The sequence below is a fragment of the Gastrolobium bilobum genome, unplaced genomic scaffold (genome assembly GCF_033153095.1).
Source record: "Gastrolobium bilobum isolate Gb01-03AN ecotype WA unplaced genomic scaffold, APGP_CSIRO_Gbil_v1 utg7094, whole genome shotgun sequence".
NCBI classification, from domain to species: Eukaryota; Viridiplantae; Streptophyta; class Magnoliopsida; order Fabales; family Fabaceae; genus Gastrolobium; species Gastrolobium bilobum.
Genome location: NW_026898828.1, coordinates 476,887 through 504,504, shown reverse-complemented (window position 1 = coordinate 504,504; position 27,618 = coordinate 476,887). Strand labels below are relative to the sequence as shown.

At 34.2% G+C, this 27,618-nt stretch overlaps 3 protein-coding genes across 5 annotated transcripts in view; 1 reads left to right on the top strand and 2 right to left on the bottom strand.

Moving 5' to 3' along the window:
• Positions 1-7,586, bottom strand: part of LOC133284512 (ATP-dependent DNA helicase SRS2-like protein At4g25120) — a 35,622-nt gene extending 28,036 nt beyond the window's left edge. Inside the window, exons 1-5 of the mRNA XM_061481537.1 lie at positions 7,504-7,586; positions 6,627-7,287; positions 6,472-6,513; positions 5,855-6,018; positions 4,164-4,362 (exon numbers count right to left, since the gene is read on the bottom strand). Of these exons, the coding sequence (XP_061337521.1) occupies positions 4,164-4,362; positions 5,855-6,018; positions 6,472-6,513; positions 6,627-7,287; positions 7,504-7,586 (1,149 nt within the window). The remainder of the gene's footprint in view (positions 1-4,163; positions 4,363-5,854; positions 6,019-6,471; positions 6,514-6,626; positions 7,288-7,503) is intronic.
• A 6,095-nt stretch (positions 7,587-13,681) lies between these two features.
• On the top strand, positions 13,682-19,278 carry LOC133284515 (nuclear transcription factor Y subunit B-1-like). 3 transcript variants are annotated; one of them, XM_061481543.1, is made up of 6 exons: positions 13,682-14,099; positions 14,341-14,470; positions 14,881-14,886; positions 14,990-15,070; positions 15,186-15,224; positions 18,931-19,278. In XM_061481543.1, exons 1-6 carry the CDS (start codon positions 13,873-13,875, stop codon positions 18,970-18,972), a joined length of 525 nt encoding a protein of 174 aa, XP_061337527.1. In that variant the 5' UTR covers positions 13,682-13,872; the 3' UTR covers positions 18,973-19,278. The 3 variants fall into 3 exon arrangements, with proteins under 3 accessions (XP_061337527.1, XP_061337525.1, XP_061337526.1); XM_061481541.1 differs by having other exon boundaries at positions 13,683-14,099; positions 18,925-19,277; XM_061481542.1 differs by lacking the exon at positions 14,881-14,886 and having other exon boundaries at positions 13,683-14,099; positions 18,925-19,277.
• A 1,979-nt stretch (positions 19,279-21,257) lies between these two features.
• On the bottom strand, positions 21,258-25,864 carry LOC133284522 (uncharacterized). Its single transcript, XM_061481551.1, has 2 exons — positions 23,971-25,864; positions 21,258-21,584 (listed from the first exon to the last, which is right to left on the bottom strand). The coding sequence occupies exons 1-2, from the start codon at positions 25,743-25,745 to the stop codon at positions 21,578-21,580; spliced, it is 1,782 nt and encodes a 593-aa protein (XP_061337535.1). The 5' UTR covers positions 25,746-25,864; the 3' UTR covers positions 21,258-21,577.
• Positions 25,865-27,618: the final 1,754 nt, after the last annotated feature.

The following is a 27,618-nucleotide window of genomic DNA, read 5'->3' as shown; positions in this document are numbered from 1 at the left end:
CTATCAAAAAACCATCTAGTTCCGAACAGGAGTTTCCCACCCTACTAAAAAAATCCTCCTCTAAATATTGTGGATTTTCTTTGACTAGAATTGTTGGGCCAATGCATTGTCCACCCTTCAAGTACGAAGGGCTCTAGCATGAGGCATGCTAAAAATAAATATAAAATCATTCATATAACTTCACATACCAGCAGAACAGCTTAAACTTTTGAGTTGAGTTAGTTTGTGATAATCTTCTCAAATGACCAAACCATCTTAGGCAAAATTACCATCTATGCTACACTTATTTTTTGCTTTTGGGTGGCAAAACAGGTCAACCCGCCCCGCCTCCAACCCTCCACAAACAGGGCAGGGCGAGTCGACCCTCCATTAGTGAGTGTATTGGAAAAACCAATCCACCCGTTTTGAGGAGGGTTGGCGGGTCAACCTACCTAAAAAAATAAATAAAAAATATTTTTTTCCTAATATGTCATTTAATATTAAAAACAATAAAGAAGTTATATTGGGATCACCATGTTATCTAGTGACTTGTGGAATTAAATGAGAAGTTTGGGTCAGTGTGTAAATTTATACAAATATCATTATCACAAAATTGCTTTAACAATAGTATTTTGCATGAAAATGCTTTTCTTTTTATTTTGTTCAATTCAACCTGAAGTTGTAATAATAGTGAACTGACCACTGGAGACAAGCAAAAATGTTGCAATTTTGCAACAAAACTACATCATATTCAAATATAAAGTCAAATGTGCAGGATGTAATATATATGTATCGAAAAATGTGAAATAAAGAGTTTATTACATTGATTCACTTGATTTACATTGATAAGAGGTATTTATACAAGTGCAAATGAGGTAAAAAAATAGATAAGAATGAATCAGCAATGAGTCGTCAGTCTTATCTTCTGACTCAGCAATCCTATCCTATCATGACTAAGCAAATTCAGAATTTCAAATTAAGAAGAAAAAAGTAAATCAATTACTAGTTTCCTACACTCCCCCTCAAGCTGAAGCATATAGATCATATGCTACAAGCTTGAACAAGAAAGATTAAGTAACATAACATCAAAATAAATCTTCTAAACGAGGAACCAAAAATCAACAATGTGCTAAAAATGGGGTCGAGATGGACATCGACGAAATGAAACGGTGTCGGGATGAACATCAGCTAAAACATTTGTGCTGGAATGAACATCACCAACATGGACGGTGCCGGAATTAACATTAGCTGAGACAACTGTGCTGGAATGACCATCAGCATCATGGACGGAGCTCCCCCTCAAGAGGAATTGTGCTGGAATAAACACCAGCAACATGAACGGTGCCGAAATGAACATCGCCGGAGACAACTGTGTTGCAATGACCATTAGCAACATGGACGGTGCTCCCCCTCAAGAGGAACTGTGTTGGAATGAACATCAGCAACATGGACGGTGCTCCTCCTCGAGAGGAATTTCTTAACACTCTCCCTCAAGATAGATGATGAATAGCATAAACACTTCATCTTGGGAAGAAAGAAGACTAAAAAACAAAGCTTCGACGAACATAAGCCGGAGAAATTGGTAGCATAGCAAATCAGCTGGAATAGCCATCAGTCTGAAGAGATGGTAACAGTTGGTGACCACAGCGGATGGACATTGGCGCGAGGAGATTTGAACAGGTTCTGACTACAAACCCAAACTAGAAGCGAAATGAGATCAGATGCAGAGGCGGTGGAGGAAGAAAGACCCTCTCCTCCTTCACTTTGACCTTGCTTTAAGAAAGCAAAACAAGAAGAGTGATGAAGCAGCAACAGTTGCGAACAGAACCACATGGTGGCTAGGAGCGGCGGAAAGACAGCAGCGTCTGAGCTTCTCCGGAAAACAAGAATGAGGGACAGAGATAGTGAACAGATGTAGATCCACCAGATCTAAGAAGAACGAAGTGAAGGCCGCAACCCAAATGATGTGTACCGCGACCCAAACGATCTTCGTTGAACGAAGTAAAGGCAGATACAGAGAGGGGATGTCTGGGTGACCTCATCTAGCCTTGGTTAACGACGAACTATTGCCAGAAAATGCTACACACATCGAAGGAAGGTGACGTGTGTCAACCACGCGCAGAAAGTGAAGTGGCGCGTAAGAGCATTGGATAGATTGGCTCCTTTTGAGCCCATTGACGTACTTATTGATCGGAACAGTCATCGGAAAATTTATCCGATGGGGGGACGACGGTGGCTGGTGATGCTGGAAACTGATGATAGGTTCGACAGAGACGAGCAACAGGGAAGATCTGCAACTGAGCGAAAAACGAGGCTGTCCAACGAGGAATATCTGATTGAACAGGAACAACGGAAGAAAATTCCTCTCAAGGAAGATGATATCTTTTTACTACCATATTAAAATTATGGAAAAGAGAAATAAGATGCGGATTTTGAGTTTTCTGACGATGTGTCACCGGTTTGATGGTAGTTGTGGTGGCTGAACTTTCTCAAGACCAACCTGCTCTTGATACCATATTGAAAAATATGAAATAAAGAGTTTATTACATTGACTCACTTGATTTACACTGATAGGAGGTATTTATACAAGTTTAAATTAGGAAAAAATAGATAAGAATGACTCAGCAATGAGTCGTCAGTCTTATCTTATTACTCAGCAATCCTATCCTATCATAACTCAGCAAATTCAAAATTTCAAATTAAGAAGAAAAAAGTAAATCAATTACTAATTTCCTACAATATGGCATTAAAGTCATGAATATATCGGGGAAGAAACAATGTGATATATGTATAAAGATGACAAGTTGAATTAAAAAAAAAAACTAACCCCGTGGGTTGACCCATCCCTCCCCTAACCGGCTTTGACCCACCTATATGCAATGCATGTTTTGTTGAGTTGGCAGGTCGAAATTTACAACCCACCCTGCTCCATTTTGGCGAGTTGACCCATTGGGTTCAACCCACTTTACCAACTCTACACGGTAAAAACTCTTGTTGACACTTCTGATGCCCTTGTTGGCACTTTATTGCCAAACATTTGGTGTTAAAGAACATTGTTGGTCTAATAGTTGTCCTATAAATATTTCCTTTGAGATTGATAGCCATCTTGCGATAAAAAATTACTCCTAAAGAATCTTTTAAATTTTATCATCCTAGATTGATTTTGCAGCCCCCTCAATCTCCCCATCACTTTGTAAGATAGATCCAATATGCCTAAACCATGCAACTTATGGAACATAAGGTCCCCCAGTTCTCACCTACAAAACAATGTTGACTCGCATCATGTTGAACTTGCAATCAAAATATTTCATCTTACTACTACTTAACCGAAACCCTTTGATTCCAAAGCTTTTCTTCAAAACTCAAGTTTACAAGTCATTCCTTCTGTTTATGCATTAACTAGGAATATCCTTCACAAAAAGCATGCATTAAGGCGTTGCAGGGCAGTGAGCACAGAAGGTGTTACAAGTTTAGGGTTTGGCAGCAAGATGGGTCAAACCCCACTCTAATACCACCTTGAAATTAGAGAGTATGCTGAAATTGTGTGTCTAAGCCACACCACACAAATGACATATTTATATTAGAAAGGTATTATGTTGGAGAAATGTAATATAAAGCCATAAATGTGACCACTTAACAACTTAAGTATTTGGGTTGAGTTGATGCTTTACATGGTATTAGAGCTGCCGTGACTAGATGGTCACGAGTTCAATCTTCACGACCCCACATTCTTTAATAATGAATTAAATATTATGGAGTTTCTAAACACGTATGGGCATGTGCATTGTCCACTGTTCAAGCTCACTAGGCTCTTGTGTGAGTGGTGTGTTAAAAAAATATAATATAAAACCATTAATGTAACATTTGCTTTCCAGCTTAAGCTTTTGGGTTGAGTTGGTGCTTTACATATTAATTACAGTCATAATTAGAATAGTAATTTGCTCCTTAAGTAGAGCAATAATTGATTTTATACATACACTAATTAGAAGACATACCATCCACTTCTACTAAAACCGGACTTCATTGTAAACGTATACAATTTAATTTTTAATATATATAATGACTGTTATTATAAGTTTAAATAAAAATTGAGGGAGGTTAATGTAGCTTTCGCGAATCAAGCATCAGTTTATTATTTTAAAAGGAAGTTCAGAATTATTTACTCTTTAAAAAGAACCACAAACCTGAGTCACAAACTTTTGCCATTTCTTCGCCTTATCCTTGAACAGTTTAGGGGTCGTTATACTATTGGACATTTCACCAATCAACAGTGTACCATCTTTATGTCTATTTTTTCCATTTTCTAATAATCGGACGGCCTCAATAATTGCATTTCGCTGTTGCCCCTGTCCATATATTAAGAATTCAGGTGTACGACCTAACCTGCAATATAATTACCAATATCAAGCAACCCATGCCTTAAAATCTTATGGGTATAACAGATAGCTCACTTAGATCCAGTCATGTAATATATGCATGCATTGTGTTCAAGACTTCAAGTACTAGGCAATATAGCTTTAAAACCTGAAGTGGCATACCATATTTGTCAATAAATGTTTAGTGTATCTTGAATACTGTTCATGTACTTCCTCCTCTCCTTTCTCTAACAAAGTTTCCCATTAGGCTCTAAGCAGCTTGATATTAAGCCTCCAATGCTCAAGCCAAAAGATGGTGGCAGTTTGCGGTTTGTGCAGTTATGTTGTGTATTTGGTTGGAAAGGATTGCCCCATCTTTAAGCACGCACCTTTGCCTTTAGATATATTATTAGATTATCATAGGATTATCTTTATGGCTTCTCTCTGGGCCCAATGCTGATGATTGTTTCAAGGGAGTTTCCATTTATGACATAAAGAGAGACTAGAGCGCTTTATTGCATCTTTCAAACGATTGTTTGCATCCTTTACCTTTCTATGACCGAGTGATCAGAAATTTAATCCTTCCCTTCCTCATTCTTCATAATTAAATTAAAAACTTCAGCACAAGATAAAATGGACGAGTGTATTGTCCACACTTCATGCCTAAAGGACCTTTGTGTGAGAGATATAAAACCATTCCTAGGTTTCTACCTAATAGCCTGAGAACCAGGAGCAAGAATCCTTGAAATAGGTAACTGAAGTAACTGAAGAAAAAGATTAATATCACATTTGAGCAAATCCAGAAGTCACAAATCCTTGTCCTTCTGCTCCTTCTTTTCTATTTTTTTGTTTTTTCCAAATCATGATGTGCTTTTATTTGTAAGTTAAAGAAGTCAGATGAAAGTCTGTAGATTTTTTTTACCATATTGCATATGAATAAATGAACTGACAAGCTGAACGGTTTAGGGGTATTATTACAATGTCAAAGCTACTATTTCTAGCATAATGAAGGAAAGTGTGTACTGCAGTCAAAAAATGTTTTAAGAAATAAAAATTAAAAAGCATTTCGTAAAGAGTTTTTCATTCTCTCAATTCAACTTATCAATATTGCAGTTAAACTTCAGCAAAGTTTGGCAAAATCTGGTCATTTGAAGTATATGTATCAAATAGAATTTATTGCTTCTTAAAATGTAGGATGTCATTATATTTTAAATATATGAAATTTCCCTTAAAACTGTACTAGCTGTTTTATTTCTGCTAACTTATTCTGAGCACATTAAGTTATTCATGGAAACAAAATGTATTTTACGCATACCATTCCAGTAAATGGGTTGTCAGATTTTGAATTGATTAATGGATTATCAATTATGACAAATTCCACAATTAGTATTCAAATTTTCAAATAGCAAGAAAATTAACTGTGACTCTAATAATTAAAACACAATACATAAAAGCACATGAGTTGTAACTTATAAGCAGAAAATTAAGAGAAAATCCCAATCAAATTAAGAGCAACATACTTTTCTCCATGTGAACGGCAAAGTTGCAGGGAAAATGAATGAAAAGTACTGATTGTAAGTTCTTTAGATGTTGCCTTCCCAGTTATGGCTCCAATACGTTCTCTCATTTCAGAAGCTGCTGCTGTTGTAAATGTCATTGCAAGAATGTTTGATGGACTAATACCCTGCACGTTTAGCAGCCAACGGAAATTATAAACAATATACTGAGCAATAACTGTAAAGAACCAATTCAACCCAAAAGCTTAAGCTATTGGGTGAGGCTATATTAATGGTTTTATATATCTCAACACGCCCCCTTACACGAAAGCCCACTGGGCTTGAAGAGTGGACAATGCACAGGCCCACCTACCTGTGCGAAGAAAGAAATTCCACTTGAAAGGAAGTGGGAGGCGGTGAGGATCGAACCTGGGACACGAGGCTCTGATACCATGTAAAGAACCAATTCAACCCAAAAGCTTAAGCTATTGGGTGAAGCTGTATTAATGGTTTTATATATCTCAACAATAACATTTAAATATAAAAGGTAAAAACACATCAAATCAGAAAGATAGAGAAAGACGGATAACAATCAAAGATATACAGTATCTATATCTTATAGCACAAAAAAACTGCACAACCTCATTAAGCAGCATCAAAACACGTCCAACCATTGTGGATGTCTGGTACAAATAAATAAAGACAATTCAGCTCCAAGATGAAAAACAAATACTAAAAGGAAAAAGAAAATGTTTACAAGCAATGGACCAAGAAGAGAAGTAAAGTTGAATAAAACCTTCCCACTTCCTGGACCAGCTACAATCATTAAAGGGATTGAAATATCAGTGCAAGCTGCTTCTCTTTGCCTGTCATTCAGGGATTGCAAGTATTTTAAATACTCCTCAGGCATGGCACCACTTTGTAAACTTTTCCTTGTAGTATCCATTTCTTCTTCTTTATGATCTAAATCAACCCCAGAGCCAAACAGGCCACAACTTCCCATACCCTCAGAAACAGTGCTAGATCCATAACTCAAATTAACATCACCAACCATATTGTTCTCACTTGAAACTCTCTCAAGAAAATGATCTAGCTCCTGCCCCGCTGCTTTCTCTGCAGACTTCTGCTCACACAAAATGTCAATTTGTTCCAAAATGGAGTCATCAAAATCATCATCCACAAGGTCAATGGTTGAAAAATAATCCAGCGGTTTAGGTTTAGTGTCTTCAGGTTCTTTCCTTGGAGTTTCGAAACATGATCGACCCGAATTCTCCTTCGCCGCACTAAATACAGGAGCAGCCGTTGTCCCTGCACTTAAACTGCTATGAGCAGCATCATATGAAGGACCACGGTCATTCCCTAATGCATTGCACCTGTTAAACGCCACCTCTGCGAGAGAAACTCTCTTGGCAACGGAAACCCTAGCCGTGGCATCAAAATCACCTACACTCTTGATTCTAGAAAGAACAACAGATCATGGAATCAGAATGTGCAGTTTCAAATAACGAAATAAATTTGCCAATTAACGTGTGTGAGCAGGCATTTGCAAATGTGTTGGATTTTATTTTATTTTTTCTTTTGTGAGATTCAATTTTTAAAACCTAATTAAACAGAAAAATCATATTTGAGAAAATAAACATATAGAGAAAAAGAAGAATAAGAGAGGGAGTTACAGGTCAGGGCCTCTTTTTCGAGGAAGAAGTGGCTTTGCAGCACTGAAATACGAGCAGATTCGACCACTTTGCTGTTCTTCCATTTCTGTGCCACAACGAAAACGTCAAACACTGCCACTACTGCGAGGAGAGAATATGCTTCGTGCACATAGGAAGCGCCAAGGACTATCGTTTCTCCAGTTTTGAACCGGTTTTTCTTTTGGTTTCCCTCCTTTAAAAATGTGCTGCGAAAAATAAATTTATTTTCTTTATTTATTGGTCTTGGTAAATTTTATTTATTTATTTATTTATTTATTTAATACAAAGGTCTTAGTAAATTTAGGAGCTAAAAAGATGGAAAATTCAGACTTTTTATCATTTGGTATAAGGGAAAAGTTAATAAGGGTAGTAATATTAAAATGGTTTTTATTTCAGAATATTTTTCTTACACCAAATTACTTGTCAAGGTCAATCATAGAATTTAATTTGACGGGGCGATGTTCTATTTTTTTAGCTAGTGAAAAAAGTTATAAGAGAATTGATTTTATAAAAAAAATTAAAATAAAAGAAGACATGATTATAGGATAATTGTGCTATTTTATGGAATTTTTATTAAAATATTTTTTTTTAAGTTAATGAAATTATACAAATGTACACAAATATATATATATATATATATATATATATATATATATATATATATACAAAGGGGTTTGATTTTCTCATGTTGCATGAAAATTCAATTCTCATGTTGTGACTCAACTAGTGGTGGGTCCCACATTTATTAAAAAAAAGAAAAAGAAAAGAAAAGTTTTGCACGCAAATCGAAGGGTCACAACATGTGAATTGAATTATCATGCAACATGAAAAAATGTTTTCCCATATAAAAATGCTATTTTATTAAAATAGGATAGCTTTGGACACAAAATATTAAAGAAGTACAAATAGACATGGAATCTAACAATTTCTCAGTTAGTTGTGGAGTGAAGGAGGAGTTAGGGAGGGCAATCGTCCTCTTCAAATTTATTTGTTGCTTAAGACTATGTGTTGTAATTTATAATTTTTTGGTCATTTAAATAGTGTTCGCCCTAGAAGTCTAAATTGTGAGTATCATTTTTGCAGTTACAATAAAAAAAAAAAAAAAATTTGTCACAGACACAAAAAAACATTTTTTCTTATCAAATTATTCTCTCCCATCTATAGTTGTGTCTGTTATAGAGAATATTATTTCTGTCATAACTCCAAAAATAATACTCCCCTATAATAATAACCTTTATTTGTGTAAACAAAGGGACATAATATACTTACCATCAAAAAAATTTATCACATCTACAATCAATTTAATCACCGTTGATTTCTGTCAATCTAATGATTATAATTTATTGAGAATTAATAATTAATTAATAAGTAAAATACAGCAATTTTCAATAAAGTATAACCGTTAAATTGTCTGAAATCAACATTGATTAAATTGGTTATAAGGATAGTAAATTTTTTGGGTGGTAAGTATATCTTTCCCTGTAAACAAAAAGAGTTTCGACTAAATTTTTTAGTTGCAGAGGTTTTTCCTTTAAATAATTTTTTTCTTCAAATATTTTAGAATATAAACTACGTAATATAATTGAGCGAGATTATATTTGCAATATTTTTTCCTTATAATTTTTTATAATCACATTTGTTATCATTAGATCAAAATTAAATTAACAGTTATAAAATAATATCAAATAAAAGTCGTTAATTTGATTTTGATTAAGCAAATATAAAAATGGCCGTAAAAAGCTAAAAGGAAAAAAAAATGTTGTACGTATTATCCTTTCCAATATCATTAAATAAACATTACGAAAAATAAAGGAACCTACTTAGAAAAAGAATCGAATTTTCTCAAAAAATTATGAAGAATTCTCCTGAAATTTCATAGATTAAGCTTCTTTATGATTCTCTAAACTCTTAAGGGGTGTTTGGTAGATGGTTTTTAAGGAGATAGATGGGTAAGTAAAGGTGGGGAGTGGAGAATGATGTGTTTAGTACAGGAGTTTCAAAAATAAAGCATGGCATTGTGTTTTCCCATCAAAAGCTGAAATCAGTGTAAAATGGGACACTAATCACTGTTTTGGAAGACCTCCTTCGAGGTGGTATCCGAAGAAAACTAGGGAAGTCATATTCCGTTCGCCAACTTTGTTACATAAATGCCCCTCTGCAATCACCTCTCTCCTCTAAACCAGGGAAGTCATATTTTTGACGAAGAAACAGTAGAACAACCCACCATCTAAAAACAATCTGGAACAAAATTCCCAGCACCTTTCTCCTCTTAAACAACCAAAGCTCCAACCTTTCAGTGGAAACCATATCAAATTTCAAAAAGTTTAACTCCAATTCAACAACCCACTTCTCAGTTGAAGCTCATTAGAAGGAATCCAGTGGAATAAACAAAGACCCACCATAGCAAATAGCTCAAGAAAGAGGGGAAAAAATGATGGGTTGCTTCAGATGGAGTCAAAAAGCAAGAACAAGCAACTTAAGGGCTCGTTTGGTCGACAAGATAGGATAATGGTAGGATATGATATGGGGCTGATAAGGGTAGGATATGATATGAGGCTGATAAGCCTATATCATATCCTGTGTTTGTTGAGCACCTGATTATGAATCTGATAAGATTATGTAAAAAGAGAAAGAAAAAATAATAAATAAAATATAATGCAATAAATACAAATATATTAGGTAGAGTGAGGATATTGGGTAACGTGAGGATATATTGGGTATTAAATATTATTATCTTATCCGGTTGAATCCTAACCCAGCTCCCTTAATAGGATAAGAAATCATGTACTGGATAGGATAAAATGAGGCAATAGAATAAGCTAATCATATCCTATTGACCCACCGAACAAGAGATAAAAATAGGATATGATAAGTTATCCTATCCTATCTTCCTTATCAGGTGCTCCAAACAGGCCCTAAGAGGGAACTTGATCAGATATAGAAAGCGAAAGACCAACGACTTAATTGGTCACCAAATGCAATTTTGTAAGTAAAAAGATGCCTTCACGTGTACAACCTCTATTTGCTCAGTGTCTTTTATCATATTCGGGGGTATTTTTGAAATTTTGTCAAATTTTCTCATCACTCTTTTACTTTCAACCAAACATAATCTCAATAAATTTATGACAATTTTCCTGGTAATATTTCGTTCTACCAAACAACATTTTTCAAATTTTCCCACTTATTTTACTTTACAACTATTTTCCCACTTATTTTACTTTACAACTATTTTCCCACTAATAATATTTACTTGGTTAAAAAAAAATTCTCTTATACCAAACGCTCCCTAAAAGGACTAGAAGCAGGAGACTTAGATAGAAGATAATCGAAGAAACATTTACTTATAACAAACTTGATGAGTTAATGTACGTTGGACAATTATTTATTCTATGTACTTGTCTTAGGAGATAAGTTTTTTTATTTTTTATTTTTTCCCACTAAGATAGAACATATATTTAATGAATAGTGTATTTAATTATAATAATACATTTTACAATATATACGTTAAATAAATAGTGTGTAAGGAAAAAAAATTTGTTTTTTGTTATTTTCATAATTTTGTATTCCCGAGTTACCCGGTTTATTATTTGAAACAGTTAAAATGAATCGATTTTATCAATCATTATATTTAACAATTTATGTTCCTAGATTAAGAAAACAAATTAAAAATATTGTCGTTCACCGGTATTATAATTTTGCCCAAAACTTAGAAAATATTTAAGGAAAATAGAAGAATAATGTTGTAGGAAAGTTGTTAGGTTATGTTATAGAGATAGAGATTGTGGGACCCACACTTCTTTTCAAAAAATAAAAAACAAAACAAGTGTGGGTCCCACAATCTCTATTTCTATAACATAACTTAACAACTTTCTTACAACATTATTTTTCTTATTTCCAATATTTAATTCACCGATACTCGCTTATAGGCGTATTGTTTATACATTGTTGCTCAATGTGGAACATTTTATCTAGCACACACTACTACTAGATGCAAGAGCAATAGAAAACCCTTGATTTGACCCCAGTTCAATCACTAGTCCCTACTAAAGATGTTAATTCGAGATAACTAGCCAAATTGAAATAGCATATCGTGACATGTTAGATTAGGTCACATGCAAACAAATTAAAATATTATACTTTTAATAATTAATTACGAATTGGTAACAGTTTAGAAATTATTTTCAAATTTATTGCAGTCTTTCACGCTCAAATTAAGCGTGACTCCCAAGGCATTCACGCCTAATTTAGGCGTGAATTATCTGGTGTTGAGACGTGGCAAAAAAAGTCAACTTATGAAATGTAAAACTTTGGAAAGTCATAACTTTTGACTCGAGTATCCGAATGAGGTAATTCTTTTTTTTGATTCCACATAACTTTTTGAGATCTACGCAATGACATGTCATTTGATATATTTTATCTCTCACAAACATAATTCAAATTTGCAGTAATTGTATTATATAGTGTATTACCAAAAAATTTTAAAAATTATTATTAATAAGAAAAACAAAATAAAGATTTAATTTGTGATTTAAACTCAAAAATTAATTTAAAAATCTATATTAATAAAGAAAATAATTAAATAAATATTCTAAACACTTGGTAGAATATTATATAAATTTGTATATATTCTATATAAATTTGTATATATTTTAATAATTAAATAAATAACCTTGTGCACTATTTTTTTTCAAACAATTGGTAGAGGCAAAAAAATTAAAATATTGCTTTTTTAATAAATAATTACGAATAAGTTGCCGTTTGAACCTAATTACGAATATATTGCACTCATTCACGCCCAATAATGGTACTATAACATTAAATTCAAAATTCAAAATTCAAATAACCTCCAATAAGTTGATTGCATTTTGTATTTAATAGGAGTTCATTGTGTTTTGTATTTAATAGGAGCTGATTGCGTTGTAATTTTATGAGTTGGTTACAGATTGTCGCCAATTCAAATAAATTTGCTGGTGGTTATTTGAATTTTGAATTTAATGTTAAAGGAGTTGATTGCGTTTTGTATTTAATAGGAGCTGATTGTGTTTTGTATTTAATAGGAAATTTGGTGCCATATTATTTATAGATGAGTTAATCCATTTTGGTGCCATCTTTATAGTATCATTGTTGTAAATTTGAATTGTGTTTGTGAGAGATAAAATATATCAAATGAGATGTCATTGCGTAGATTTCCAAAAGTTATGTGGAATCAAAAAAAGAATTATCTCATTCGGATACCTGAATCAAAAGTTATGGTCTTATAAAATTTTACGATTAAACTATTAATTTTTTGTGACTGCAATAAATTCAAAAATAATTTCTAAACTGCTACTAATTCATAATTAATTATTAAAAGTGTAATATTTTAATTTTTTTTGCCCACATATTAATAAATTGTTAGCCTAGTTCAACGTTACATGTTGGGGTTATTCATGTTAAGATACATGCTTGTATTTCTTTTACTTATTTATATAAAAATTTTAAAAATATTAAATGCTTGAAATTAATTAATGCTTAAAACAAATATTATGGAACTAGAGGGAAACTATTTTTCCATTAAAGGGGAATTAATCTTATTCTTTCTCCGATGACAGTAATTTAATACACATTCTGTTTTAATAAGGAACTAGCTTTATGGGTTATACTCTGATAACAATGTGACCAAAAGAAATTGTGTGAGGATATCTCCAAATTATCTAAAAAAACAAACATTTTTTTTTTAAAATATTTATGTAAATTAAAAGGAAAACTTAGTAATCGCACTGTTGCAGTTAATTTTGACATTTTCGACTTTTCAAACCAATTAACGTTTGACTAAGCCAAGTCAAATGAAAACATGCTCGAACTTATTTTAACTCGTTATTTATGATAACCTAGCCATCAGTCTATTACTATCCCTGCTTTTTAGTACATTAAAAAACCTTAAAAAAAAAAAAAAAAAAATCAACGGTAGAAATCACGTTAAGACGAAATAGTGAAAATCAATGCCCTTTGTTGTTCTACGCTGTATAAGTCTGCATCTATTGGTTTCCGAATCTTAATTCCACCAATCACATATTGGCTTATCGGCGCCAATTACAAAAACACCTAATTCTTCTATTTTCGTTGTATCTCACACTCACACAGGTTACCATTTAATTCTGCTCCATTGATCGTACCATTCACTTTCCATCACCCATTAATTTCCAACTTTTACTTCTCTCTCTATTCTGTCATATAAAAAAAAAAGCACACACACATATATGCGTGTCTATTATTATACACACGCAAATTTCATGACTGAGAGTTGCACTTGGTTGTGATTGTTTATTTGATTTGATTTGAATTGAATTGAATGTTCTAGGGTTTTGTGGCATGGCGGATGCACCAACAAGCCCAGCTGGGGGGAGTCATGAGAGTGGTGGTGAACAGAGCCCGCGTGGTTCTTCATCTGGTGCAAGGGAACAGGACCGTTACCTGCCAATTGCAAATATAAGCCGTATCATGAAGAAAGCATTGCCAGCGAATGGGAAGATTGCGAAGGATGCCAAAGACACCATGCAGGAATGTGTTTCTGAATTCATCAGTTTTATTACCAGCGAGTGAGTCCCATCCCCAAACTATTTCAATTTTCCCTGAAATGCCGTCAAAAAAGTTTTTTTTTTTTTTTTTTTTTTTTATATATAAAAAAAATTAATTAAATAATTTGCAGTTTTTGCCATTTGGGGTTTCTTAGAATGAATGAGCTGTGCTTTGCCAAATTATATGATATGATATGGTGTTTGGAGGAGAGGATATTAGAGGTTGTTTATGTGAATTGGGTATGATTATTTTGGCGTGCAGGGCGAGTGAGAAATGCCAGAAAGAGAAGAGAAAGACCATTAATGGAGATGATTTGCTATGGGCGATGGCCACCTTAGGATTTGAGGACTACATAGAGCCGCTTAAGGTGTACCTAGCAAGGTACAGAGAGGTAATTTTATTTTTTTTCTCTCATTTTTTATTTTTGGTTGATTCATATATAACATGGGGTAAAGGGTAGAAAGAGCCCCAGGAGACAATTGGAATCATCTAAATTAAATCCTCATCTAATGCATCTGGCTATAATGAAGTATAGAATCCAGATAATGCGTAAAAAAGATTAATATATTCTTCCTAGTTTTCATTTCCTTCTCCATATTGAGGTGTCGGTGGGTATTTGGTTGGATGAGCGAGGTGGGTAGGGGGACCTTTTCAATGAATGGATCCATTAAATTCTCTTGCTTCCCCCTTCATTTTAATGTTGAAGTTTTGATAATACTCCTTATGGATTTATATTTATCTGACTGTTTCTTTTTCCTTTTTATTTCGTCGATGTTTTCGAAATGTCCACAATAATCACAGTTAGAGGTTAGTTAATCCTTCCCTCTGCTTAATCGTATTATTTTGATATTTACCTTGGAATATTTTGCCAATGGAAATGCTAATGGTTGTGAATTATGAATTCTGATAGGGTGACACTAAAGGATCTGCTAGAAGTGGTGATGGATCTGCTAGACGAGATCAAGTAGGCCTTGCAAGTCAAAATGCTCAGGTTTGATTGCATAACCTTTTTGGAGTTTTGTTCTGGTGATGATTTGTTGTTGTAAATAAGGCCTAGTTCGTTACTTAATATGTACTTTCTCTGTGTTGTTGGTTTATGATTGCAGCTTGTTCATCAGGGTTCGCTGAACTATATTAGTTCCCAGGTAATATTCTCTCTTTCTCTGTCTCTCTTGAATGCATGCATACTCAATTTTTTTAGCAAACACACGCATGCTCAATTATGGAGATTCAAGAAATAAAATTAAGACATACTCTTATTCAAAACTAGCTAATCTGAATATTAAGACATGCTTTTTATGTACTGAGTAACGTCAACCCTGTTGTATTCTGGTTTCCTTTAAGAGGACTGATATTTGCTAGCAAAAGTTCGGTATCATGGAAGTTTGATATTTTCCCACTGGTGCTTGTGTACCAGCTGGTCATAGTTTTTAGATGATCATAATGGTTCGTTTAAATTCTTGATGTTAATCTTGTGGTTGTGGGTTTACATTGACATGCAATCAATATATTTTAACTTATTGTTTATTTTTATTCGATGAATGCTTGGTGTCTTAAAACATACAAATTGGGTGCCTTTTTCCTCAAACATATTCCTTCAGAGGTTTATTTGTTGTTTTGTTTTTGTTTGTTTGTTTTGTCTTGTTTTGTTTTTTGTTTTTTGCTCTCTTTTTTTGGGTAGGAAATCATTGCTCTAGAAAAGCACATGAGTTTTGAATAAGTGTTATTTGGACTTTTAAGAATATGAAAGTGTTTTGTGATCTTATGAAATTATAGGAAACTATTGAGGATATTTCTCAAAATTAAGTTGAATTTCAGTTTTCTGTCTAATGCTAAAAAATTCAGTTTCGGGATTAGCTTTTGCTTTTCAAAATGCTTTGTTGTCTTTAGTGGATTATATATTCTACTATGGATAAATATAGCTGGTTGATTGTGAGATTAATTAGAGGAGTGAGGTTTCTCGTCTCAGGATATTGACTTGGTTTTCAAATTGTTGTTCTAATTAAACTGTTTAGCTGTTAACTGGGTTCATCATTCCATCAGGTCTTGAGTTAACTGGTTTGTTCTCGGTCTCTTTTCCTCACCAGTCACCAGCCCTGTGAACAAAAAGCATGCTCGCAACATTTATAAAAACACTACAGTTTCCATCTTCATTCCTTTTGTAGGAAATTTTTGTCTCCGACATCTATTCTTCTTCTTCTTCTTGCTTTCACTGAATAAAAGCTAAATTCAATATTGTATTTCATAGAAATTATGCACCTCGTAAATTACTAAATATTAGAATATTAGGACTATAATATTCTTTGTTTTGTTGGGCTGGGCTTGTAGTAGTTGTACTGCACTAGTACTTGACCTAGATTAGTAGTAAAGATATGTTAGGGGTTTGTACGTAACACAAACAATTTATCTTAAACACTCTTTGTTTCAACATGCTATTAGACGGCACTAGGAAGGTATTTAATCACTGCTGACAGTGTGCCAAGCTGGTGGGACACTAGGGTTTATCTCCCTAAGCTCTGGATATCATGATAATGTAAAGCAGAGAGAAAAAGAGATAAACCATAGTAGAATAATGTGTGTGATTTCAGTTACACTTGGTCTGTTTTATTGCAGAGAGAAAAAAATTGTGTTACAAGTTTTTGTTTTTGTTTTTATTTTTTATAGTAGAAGAAATTTACAAGGAGTTTTTGGTGGATAAGCCGTACCCCATTATGAAAATGGAAAAAAATAAAATAACTAGCAATAGTAAAAACATCAATGGCAAAAAGCTGCCCAATTCCTCTGCATATTTGTTAGGCAAACCCCCTTAAAAAGACAATATGTTTTAGCAATTTCTACTGGGAAAATCCTCCTTTGTTGGTGATCACTATTTCAACTTTTTTCTGCTGTCATTTCAAGAAATGGACATTGCCATTGTGTAAAGAAGCTGCTGATCAGCTAGGAAATGGAAGCCTGGAACAGTCATGTTTGAGCAACGATGGGGTCATTTTTGGCTGAGCTAGTTGTCTGAACCCAGTCACGTTTAATTGTGCCTGTTGACTGAGCTGGTCTGAGCCAGATTCTGTTTTTCACATATTGGACGTGGTTCCCAAAGTTTAGGGGTCTCCAAAGTCCAAATTTGAGGTTATTTTTGTTGTTTGAGGTTTCCAAACATATTTTTCTTTCTAATAAATTTTGTAGTTTCATTTCATGGATTTTGAGTTTTGTGTTGGTATGATCACCCTACCTTTTCCCACTACATTTTTAGTGGTAATTTTGTATCCCCACGGTGTGTCGTGCCTAGTTTTCCTTCGTAAAGCATCCTTCCATCGGTCCAGTTCCTTTCCTGCAGTGCTGTTTTTCTTAGGCTGTACTTCTCTATAGTTGTCTGAAGCAGTTCTTGTTTTCTTTAATTTTATTGCGGTTCATGTCTTGTTTTCTTAGACTGTGGTTTATGGTGCCCAATTATTTTCTTAAGCTGTTTTCTTCCGTTCAGTGTGTTTATTTGTAACAACATGAGGGCTTAGCTTCATTTTGAGGGGGAGTTAGGGTTTACATGTTTAATAGTATTGTTGTGTTATTGAGTTGGTCTCGTACTTTTACGTCACTTGTAAGTGACCTATATTATTAATGTGTAGGGTTATAAAGGTCACTGTGATCTCTTTTCCCTTTTTCATTTACAACTATAACCAAGCCTTATTCCTTTTATTCATGTAGTCCCTAAAATTTTGGCAGTTTGGAATATTACAGTTTTCTATGCTTCCCTGATGGAAAGTTGCTTCTTGTTCCTTTAGCAGTTTGGAGAATTAGAATTTTCCGTGTTATGTATATCTCTCTTATCCCTTTATCATCTACAATAACAACCAAGCCTTATCCCTTTTGTTCATGTAATCCCTAAAATTTTAGCAGTTTGGAAATTAGAATTTTCTGGCCTTCCGTGATGGAAAGATGCTTTTTGTTCTTTTGGTGAATCTTTTCTGCCGTTCTACCTGTTTAGGCTTGGGCTAGTTTGGTTGGAAGTGCCAGGGTTCATGTCATTTAGATTGTTGGGATAAAAGCTTGCCATAATTGAAGTTTTTTTTTTCACTCAAGGTTTTATATTAGTCCTTTATTTACCAAAAAAAATAAAAAATAAAAATTACCAAGGTTTTGGTAAGTCTTTTTCATTGCTCATTTACCTTACTCTTTTTCGGCAGGAGACTGTGCTGTGATCATATCACTTCATCCGTATATTGCTTTTATATTTGGGGGGATTAGCCAAAGAACTGTTCTATTTGTTATTGGTATGATTCTTTTGTAAGGTTGAATGATGGGTGTCTAAAAGTTTACAAATTACTTTGTAGAAGATAAAGAAATATATAATTTTATACACCTTTCTATAAGTAAAATGCAGGAAGGCTAATTGGAGTCTGTGTGACAAACGGAAAGTTAGAAGATGATTTCTTTCTATAATTGTCTTGTGTTCAAACATAGAGCTGAGACATAGTTAACCTTTCCATTAAGTATAAGGCATTGGTGATTTCAGGTTTGTGTTGACTTGGTTGATCTGAATATTTGTCTTTATTTTGTCCTTCAGCAAAAATCTAGGATGATAGCTTTCTTGCATGAGCCAAAATATAATTCATTATTACTAGAATCAGGTGGATAAGTATTGCTGTTTTTGCACGATTCATCGTAGGAGTCCTCTTTATTTGAAGATCATAATAAGCATGGCTTGTATTGTTGGTCATGGTGTTTTTAAGAGTAATGATCGAACAAAGCGAATGAAGTGTGATTTCTTTGCTTTCAGTTTTACGCTAAGATCATCTCTCGTGTCTCAGTTTCTCTTAAGACTAATAACATTTTTTATTCTGTTTGGATTTGCAGGTGCAGCCACAGCATCTGGTTTTGCCTTCAATGCAAAGCCATGAATAGATGCTTCTACGCATGGCATGGACGGAAACAATGGTCTGATAATTTAATATTTAGGTTCTCGTGTAGAAGGCATGGGTGTCACAGTTTTGTTGTGGCACTCATTTAGATTTTTTTTTAATACATATTTAAAATTGAGCTGCGTGACCGACTCAAGGGATATGTGTGGGGTTTTGCATGTAATTCGCCATATAGCTTGCCATGGTGAGAAGCACCTGCTTGAGAATTTTCTTGAAACTATATAATATTTGGGCCTACTGCATATATTATTTTATTTAATTTAGGACAAATAGTTTGTTTCTCTGATTCTCTCTTCCTTAGTGATTTTTAAAAAGTTCACTTGTCCAAGCTCCAATGATCTTGCAGGGAATAGTAGCTTCAGTAAGTTAAGTTCCCTGGAGTGATCTAGAAGAAACATAATAGTGTAAGAGATAAACAAGTTTGAGTAATGCTGTATAAATTATATTTTCTATTATAACAATCATTAGATATAGCACTAAACATGTGTGATGTCACGTAAGTTTTGTCTTTAGCACAAATTCACATAGGATCTAATGGTTACTTTATTTATTTTGTCTCATTTAGATGCTTGCATCATTTTAAAAGCTCAAACAAATTTTAAAAAGCAAGTTAAGAAATTGTTAAGTATGCATTGCTTATTTTATTTTATTTTTGGTAAATGTATGCATTGCTTATTATTAGGGGGATGATTATACTTATCATCTTTTTAATCTTATCGCTTTTATTACATGTTTGGTTATTGTTGAATCAATTTAAAATTAATAGTTAAAAAAAAAGGAAAAAATTAATTGTCGTTGATTTTAAATTGATTTAACGGAAATCAAACTGGTAATAGGAGTGTTAAAATTAAAATGAAAATAAATATAACATTTCCCAGTTATTATTAGTGAAAACAAAATACCATTTTTGTATTATTAGCGAGAGAAAAAAAACATTTCCTTAAATCAAGTAGGCCTTTAAGAAAAAGTTCTTTAAAGTAAACTTTTTTTTTTGGTATCCAAGTAAACTTGTTTTTAAAATGCGTAAGTAAGAGTATATTCACCCTTAATTTTGTTTAAAGTAGATTATGATTTTAACTTACTATATATATACTTTTACTTACACATCTAATAGACAAACTCATTGTATAAATTGAATAATTTTATATCTTAAATAATTTTCTTTCAATAAAGAAATAATTTTTTTAATATTTTCAAGATATTAAATATATTTACTTTTTCATTTAAAATATTTTTTATTAGGTAATGTTTTAAGAGAATATAACATTACTTCAATAAAATATAGCTTGGTCTAAGTTGCAATTACTATTTTCGGGTGTAAGCAGTGATTGCGGGTTCAGATTTGCAAACAAAAATATAATTTTGGGTAAAAGGAATTAAAATGAGTTAGAGGTGTAATACCTTGGGAAGTGCCGCGATAACATGCCAGAAACTATGATCTCCCTGGCCCTGGGGTTCTTGTGCTACCCACTGAAGAAAACATAGCAAATCATCTATACATGAATACTTCGTCAGAACAGTCAAGCTTAAATTTTGATTTTTCTCAAAGATTAGGAGAGAAGACATCACATCAGCACTTCCATCTGCTATACGAGACCTGCCTCTAGAACACTTCAAAATAGAGGGCGGCCCAGTAAGTTGATTAGCAACCCTACGAATGCTTTGTGGTTTTCGAAACTTTTGCAAAGGAAATTGATTTTCTCTCAGTTTGCATCCCTGAGACATCATCATACTGATCAATAGTCCTACTTTTCTTGTTAAGGAAGAGGTGATCAGATTACCAGTAACCACATCGGACCAATAATCACCATGTGTGGAATCTGAAGTCCCACCAGCTAGTTTTGACAAGCTTCTTTTCTGGATACATACCATCCTCAGATTTTGTTTAGGTTCGTGATTAAGAGCCGTTTGCGGTTTTCTAAGTTACCAGCTTAACCATCCTTCTGATTTACATAAGTTGAAAGCTCATTAACTTAACTCAATAAAAGCATTTTTTATTGGGGGGAGATGATACTTATGACCAATTTAAATTTATCACTCTAATTACCTGTTTAAATGCAAATAGATCAATTCAATTTATTCTCTCTTCACTCTCAAAATGATAATAAAAAAACTTATCCGTGGCAAGCATAACCTTTCCTTATTTAATTTCTTTGAAATTAAATCAGACAATAAGGTTAAACCGTAGCAACAACGAGTTAAGCATCGTGATACGGAATTGTCAAGATATGAAAATTCAACAATTCTCATAACCACCAATATCCCACACCGGACTGCAACATGAGACAAATTTTCGCATAGATGAATATCTAACTTAAATAACTATTATACAGTCTCTAAAAAACATCGCAAAATTTTTCAATGTTCTGCTAGTACAACACTTCAATTAGCACGAAATGCTTGGCGACAATATCTTGATCAATCAGAAACCTCATCATAATATTCAACTAATACCATTGAAATTTCAACCAAGAAAGATCATATCAACATGTATAAACAATATGTTGCTACTCCTTTTTGTCGTCAAGCAGTGTCTACTCTGCTTCTGCCAACTGATTCCAGCAACAGGCATCATTGAACATGAGAAACTAGTCCCTGCAAACCAACATAAAGACATTGACCTCAATAAACACAACTAGATTCGGAAACTCGAGTTAAATCAAAACAGTCTACTAGTGATGTTAGAGAGATTTAAAGAGTGAAAGCAAAAGGCAAAGAGCATAAGTGTGTGTGTGTGCAACTGCGTGTATATAAAGTACAGATATCATATTTGTAGAATGTGATTAAAATCAATCCTTATGCAACTACGGCCACAATGGTACACATCAATAAACAAGTAGAATATAAACATATCAACATTGCAATTCGAGGATAAATGGAAAGGAAGCTATTGGAGGAACACCCTGTTAATTTTATCAGGAAAGGGCCATTACTAAATAATTTTGATTTTAGAACAAGGAAGATCCACCAGAGCAGGATCAATATGTCAAATCCTATCTTATGGCATAGCATATGGTGTATCATATAGTGCTAGACAAACCAAAATACAGGTGCCTTTGCCACCGCATAACATACTTCTATAATATCAAATAAAAAACAAATCACACTTCACAATTATTCTATATCATATTCTATTTTTTATGGGAAAAATAATTCTCCTGCTGCTAGAGATTATTTTCCCCTCCTACTGACCCTTTGATAATTGTGCAACCATTTGGTTTTTTTTTTCTTTTAGTGGTGGGCCCCACCATTATATGTCTGTAGCATGAAATTTCCCTCCTCCTGTTGCATGAGAGTCGACAAGCCCATTTTTTATATGTATTAATCTAACAAGATTTATCAATAGTTCAGTGCTATAGGACTCTCAAAGGGAATTTTATATTATAAAAGTAACTTTCTCAAATGCGTCTGTAGCAGTAATTTTATATTTAAAAAAAAAAAAAAAAGGGCAGGCTAATCATTCAATTTTAAGGTAAAAATTGGAATATATTTGCCACATCTTTATCGGAATTACCTTTGCTTCTCTTCCTGTTCATATTTTTCCTACAGTTATTTTTTCCAATTGACTTAAAAAAGTGACTGTCTTGAGCTTGACAATATCTAACAGCTCCATTACTATCATGCTTGATTTAGAAAAAGGGGGCCAATTTTGTAGAATTAACAGGATAAATTTGAAATCTGCAGATTTCAAGACATATTATAATATTATCAGGTGTGAACAAGGCTATAAATGTTTAAATCACCATATCAAGAGGTGTTCAAATTCCATAATCTTAGAGCTTCAAAATACTACCACAATTTTGCACTTTTAACTATTCATTTTAGCAAAAGACAGACACAGCTACAAAATAAGGAAAACACTGATTCCAATGTCAACGATGTTGAATTTCTATTGCTAGAACATGACCATAAAAAAGTTATATACATTCACAGAATTAAACATGTCCGCTGATAATAATCAACCCTTAAAGCTATGACCTTAAATCTTACAAATAAACAAGGTTCTACTAAGACATAAGGACTCCAAAGAGCCAATGATGGTGAAATGAACACAGGCTGATTACCAACTATTAAATAAGGGATTTAGTGTTTCTCATATTGTAGGAGATAAAATTATCTTCTACACATATAAAAATATGTGAGACCCGTGTTTTCTTTTTCTCTCTCTTCTCTTTACATGGTCTCACATGGGCTCCACACACTTTTATGTGTGTGTATAAGATAATTTTATCTCCTATAATATGAGAAACATTAATCCCATTAAATAAAAGGCAAATAAGTCAGAAACAGTGAGGTGAAATAAAAATATTTATGGCGCACAATGCACTGGTGCAACAAGGTCTAACAGCGCTGTTGCACATCATGATGCAAATGGCAACATCAATGCTTAATTTACCAGACCTACATTGCTAGATTGCAATCAATGATACCGGTAAAAGGGGCCTTTTACAGTATAAACAGAGACGGAAGTTATGAACTATGAATTCTTAGTTATACTTATTCTACCCAAGATGGCATTCCGGTCCTGAGTATCCCACATCCGAGGAAATTTAAGAATAATGCAATGGGGCAGGACCGCTACATGGTTGCAGTTTTTAGATATGGAATTGAATCAACCAACCAACCATTGAGTAATAGATAAAAATATTTCTTCCGTGACCTCACCTAATAAAAGCTTACACAAATCTCTACTCATTGACCTTCCCATGCCTCCTATTATACACCCATAGACCAACAAACTGACTATGACTGTTCTGACCCTATAATCTGATGCTATCAAACAAAATAATGAAAGATGTCATAAGGAAAATAAACTACGGACAATGTATGCGTGTGTATGGATTAGCTTATTGTATCCAAGTTGGCAACAAAGAAAATGGTATCCATTCAGCAACTATGACAGCAAAGCATATTTGAAAGAACACCATACCACATACAAGATTCTGTAATTAAATGTGGCATAGCATGAGAGTTTACGTACCAGTACTTTATCAACCCATCCCAACCACACGTTGCTACCTTGCTTTGTTCCAGGGGATGCCACACACTACCAATGCAAACACCTTCGTGACACTTAAGAGTTCTGAAGACTTTGCAACTCTTCCAATCCCAGAACCAACACTTGCCCTCACCATCTCCGGACATGACAAAACGTCCATCCGGTGAAAAATTGACTTGGCATGCATATCCAGCCACAATATGTCCAGCAAACCTCTTCTTTTTATTAAGTTGGAACTTCTCCCGGGTGCTATAAATAAGAATCTGGTTATCCAAGCTCTGTGCAGCGAGCCAATTGGCGTTGGGGTGAAGCGAAATGGATGGCATGGAGTGCATGTGCGGCTCACTAATATACTTTATAACCACAGGAATACCGAATTCCCATACCCTGAGGGACTTGTCATCACTGGAAGTAACAAATCTTCTGTTGTTATCAACAAATGTAATGGTATTCACAGCCCCCAAATGTTGATCATACTCTTGAGTTATTTGCCCCGTATTCATATCCCACTGAACAATCTTCTTATCACTCATACCAGCCAACAAAACATTCTGCTTATCCTCATCCGGATTAAGCTTCACAACATAAGGGATCTTCCCCGTGGCGAAAGTGGATATCACTTGCCCCGTTTCAGTATCCCAATACTTGATATTCTTGTCATAACCAGCACTCAAAAACTTAGTCCCATCATTGCTAAAACAAATATCCCGAACCGCTTTGGAGTGTCCCATGTAAGTCCTCATACATTTCCCAGAATTGAAAACATCCCAAATCTTGACCTTGGTATCCATGCTAGCAGAGAGAATCAAATGGCCAGACTTAGGGAAGAACCGAATGGCAGAAACCCCTTTTGTATGTCCACTCCACGTATGGACCAATCTCTTAGGTATATAACAGTGATCATTACTAGCCTTTGCATCCTTAGGAGGTGCAATCCAAGACCTACCCTGGTAATCCCTTTCCTCCTTCCCATGAAAAGTACTCTTATCTTTAACAACCTCACCCTTATCCCCTCCAAAACCACTCTTCTCTTCCCCTTTCTTCTTCGCATACTCTTCCGCATACTTCTTCTGTTCTTCCGTCAACTCCCCTTGCAACCCTTCCTTCTTCCCCGCCCAAGGGCTCTTCTTATTCTTCACTAACCACACCTCCGAAGCAGGGTTTTCAATCTCACAACCATCCTCATTATCACCGTCGTTATCATTCTCTCCCTCCTCCTCATCCTCCTCCTTCTTCTTCTTCAACTCAATTTTCCGCTTCTTCTGCTCGTGCTTGGGAATGTTGTAAACGGAGATCGCGTTGTTCTTGTGAAGGGCATCGAAGTCGCCGACGTAATTGTAGCCGGTGGAGGCGGAGGGGTCGGCGGCGTAGCCGAATTTGTGGAAGGTGTTGTATTGTTCGTCAAAGAGGAAGGGTTCGATGGCGGCGTCCTCGACGAAGCCCAGCTTGTGGTTGCGCATGCCTTGGGCTATGCCGTCCTTCGCGTAGGGATGAGACGGGCCCTGAATGGGGGCCCAGAGCTGGTCGTAGGTGGGGTTGAAGCCCACCGCGTGATGCGTCGGGTCGATGGGCTTCGACAGGGTTTTTTCGTTCGATGTGGCAACCGTCAGTGCCAGCATCGTGTCGTCCACCTGTGGGGCGCCGGAACGCCCTGGGAGGAGGCGGGGTGGGGACGATTCCGGGGAGTTAGGGTTTTGAATTGGTGAGTCTGGATCGTCGTTGTTTTGGCCATCTGAGTATTGGTGAAGTAGATCCATTGTGGTCTGTGGACAGAGGGAGAGAAAGGATTTCTGTAGGGTGTGATTGTTCTTTAATGCAAAGAGCGAGCAAGAGATTTTGCAATTTCAGCCCAAAGGTTCCAGGTTAGTAATTTGTTTTTTTGAAGAGTTACAGCAGCGAGGTTTAAGTTTAAAAACTTTGTCAATGAAGGATTCAATATAAGGAGTTGCTTTTAATTGTATCTTTTTCGTATGTGCATTTTGGATGAAGTGAATTCTCCAATATTAAAATTTTTACATATATTAAATTGGGAGGATCCATTTATCACTATAAATAATTACTATCCTTATAATTAATTTAATTATTATTTATTTTTGTTAATTTAACAATTATAATTTATTAGAATTAATAATTAATTAATAAATATGACCTAATAAATTATAATTATTAGATTGATGAAAATTAATAATTAAAATTTAATAATAATAAATAATAAGAAAAATAATGATAAGTGAATCCCTTCCATGATTAAATAAGTAAAATTCAATTGGCATCAGTAAAGAGATATAAATATAAAATTTATTACGATCTGTATATGACCAGATCATATAAATTAAGAGAGCATCAATTTCCTTATTTGGATGGGTGACGCTCACTTTAAAAAGTATAGATACAGTAATACACTGGACATGACTTACAGTGATTTGTTATTTTAAAAAAAGAGATTTTTTTTCATATGAATACTGAATAGTTTTAGTTTTCAGTATAATTTATTTTAAAGTTATGTACTAATATTCACTTATTTTGTTATAAGTTGCAAGATTACGTTGGGCCTAAGCGACTCCCGAAAGTAATTTTGCAATTTTTTTAAAATTTAGTTTGGCAATTTTAGATGGAATAGATGATAAAAAGCACAAAATTAGGAGGAAGAGAGGGAAACGACGGTAGTACCATTCTTTAAAATTGCAACAGATAATTGAAAAGAGCATCCGGACAAGTGGTCACATTGTCACAACTCACAACTCACAAGTTTTCTACCAAAAAGAGAGAGAGAGAGACCCTAACTGAGCCGAACACGCTATCATTGGGAGGAAAAGAAATGGCTTTGAGCCTTTGATCATAATTGACCAGTTTCCCAAATTTAAGCGTCCATGCTAGTGTTACTCTTTTTTCCCCCCTTTTTAATCTCTGACTTTGATAATCTTCTGCAAGTGCTTAATCTAATATTCGGATTGTGTAATTGTCATTTATATTTACTGACCACCACTTCTAACCTTTTCTTGGTATGATGTTAGTATTTTTTGTTATTGTTCTATAAGATAAAACAAAATATTATTTGGAATTTACATGACGATTTATTTAAAATGTAAGAAGACATGGATCCAACAGAAATAGAGACTATGAATGAAACTTCTAACATTGAGAGAATAAACTTTAATGATGATAATTTATCAAGGTTATATAATAAAGATGCAACGAAAATGACATCATATTACAATTATATTGCGAATTGGATATGGGTATAACTTAACAACAACTTTTAATTTTTCTGATTTGATTTGTTAAATAATAAGCTTTATTTTTGGATAAGCAATTTTCAAGTGACTCAATTTTTGCATGTGTTGATTATTAGCCCATTAAATCCTAACTGTTACAATTATGGCTTTTTGACCCTTATAACCCTTTATTATTAATTAATTACCGATTTGACCTTGATTATAAACTATTTCAAAAATTTAACCCCCTCAGAAAACATAACACCAATCTGCCCCTGTTTGACCGTTGACCACCAAGCCTACCCGGGTACACCCCTCTGTGCCCGGGTATTTTTTGAAATTTTTTGTCTACCCGGGTAGGGAGGCGTGTACCCGGGTATTGTTCTTCGTACCTGAAAAATTGCTTGAATTATTT

Excerpts from the sequence above, each read along its gene's own strand:
- LOC133284515 (XM_061481541.1), top strand. The coding sequence starts at position 13,873 with ATGGCGGATGCACCAACAAGCCCAGCTGGGGGGAGTCATGAGAGTGGT. Across the intron at positions 15,071-15,185 it reads TTGCAAGTCAAAATGCTCAG|CTTGTTCATCAGGGTTCGCT; the intron begins GTTTGATTGCAT and ends TTATGATTGCAG. Across the intron at positions 15,225-18,924 it reads TGAACTATATTAGTTCCCAG|GTGCAGCCACAGCATCTGGT; the intron begins GTAATATTCTCT and ends TTGGATTTGCAG.
- LOC133284522 (XM_061481551.1), bottom strand. The coding sequence starts at position 25,745 with ATGGATCTACTTCACCAATACTCAGATGGCCAAAACAACGACGATCCA.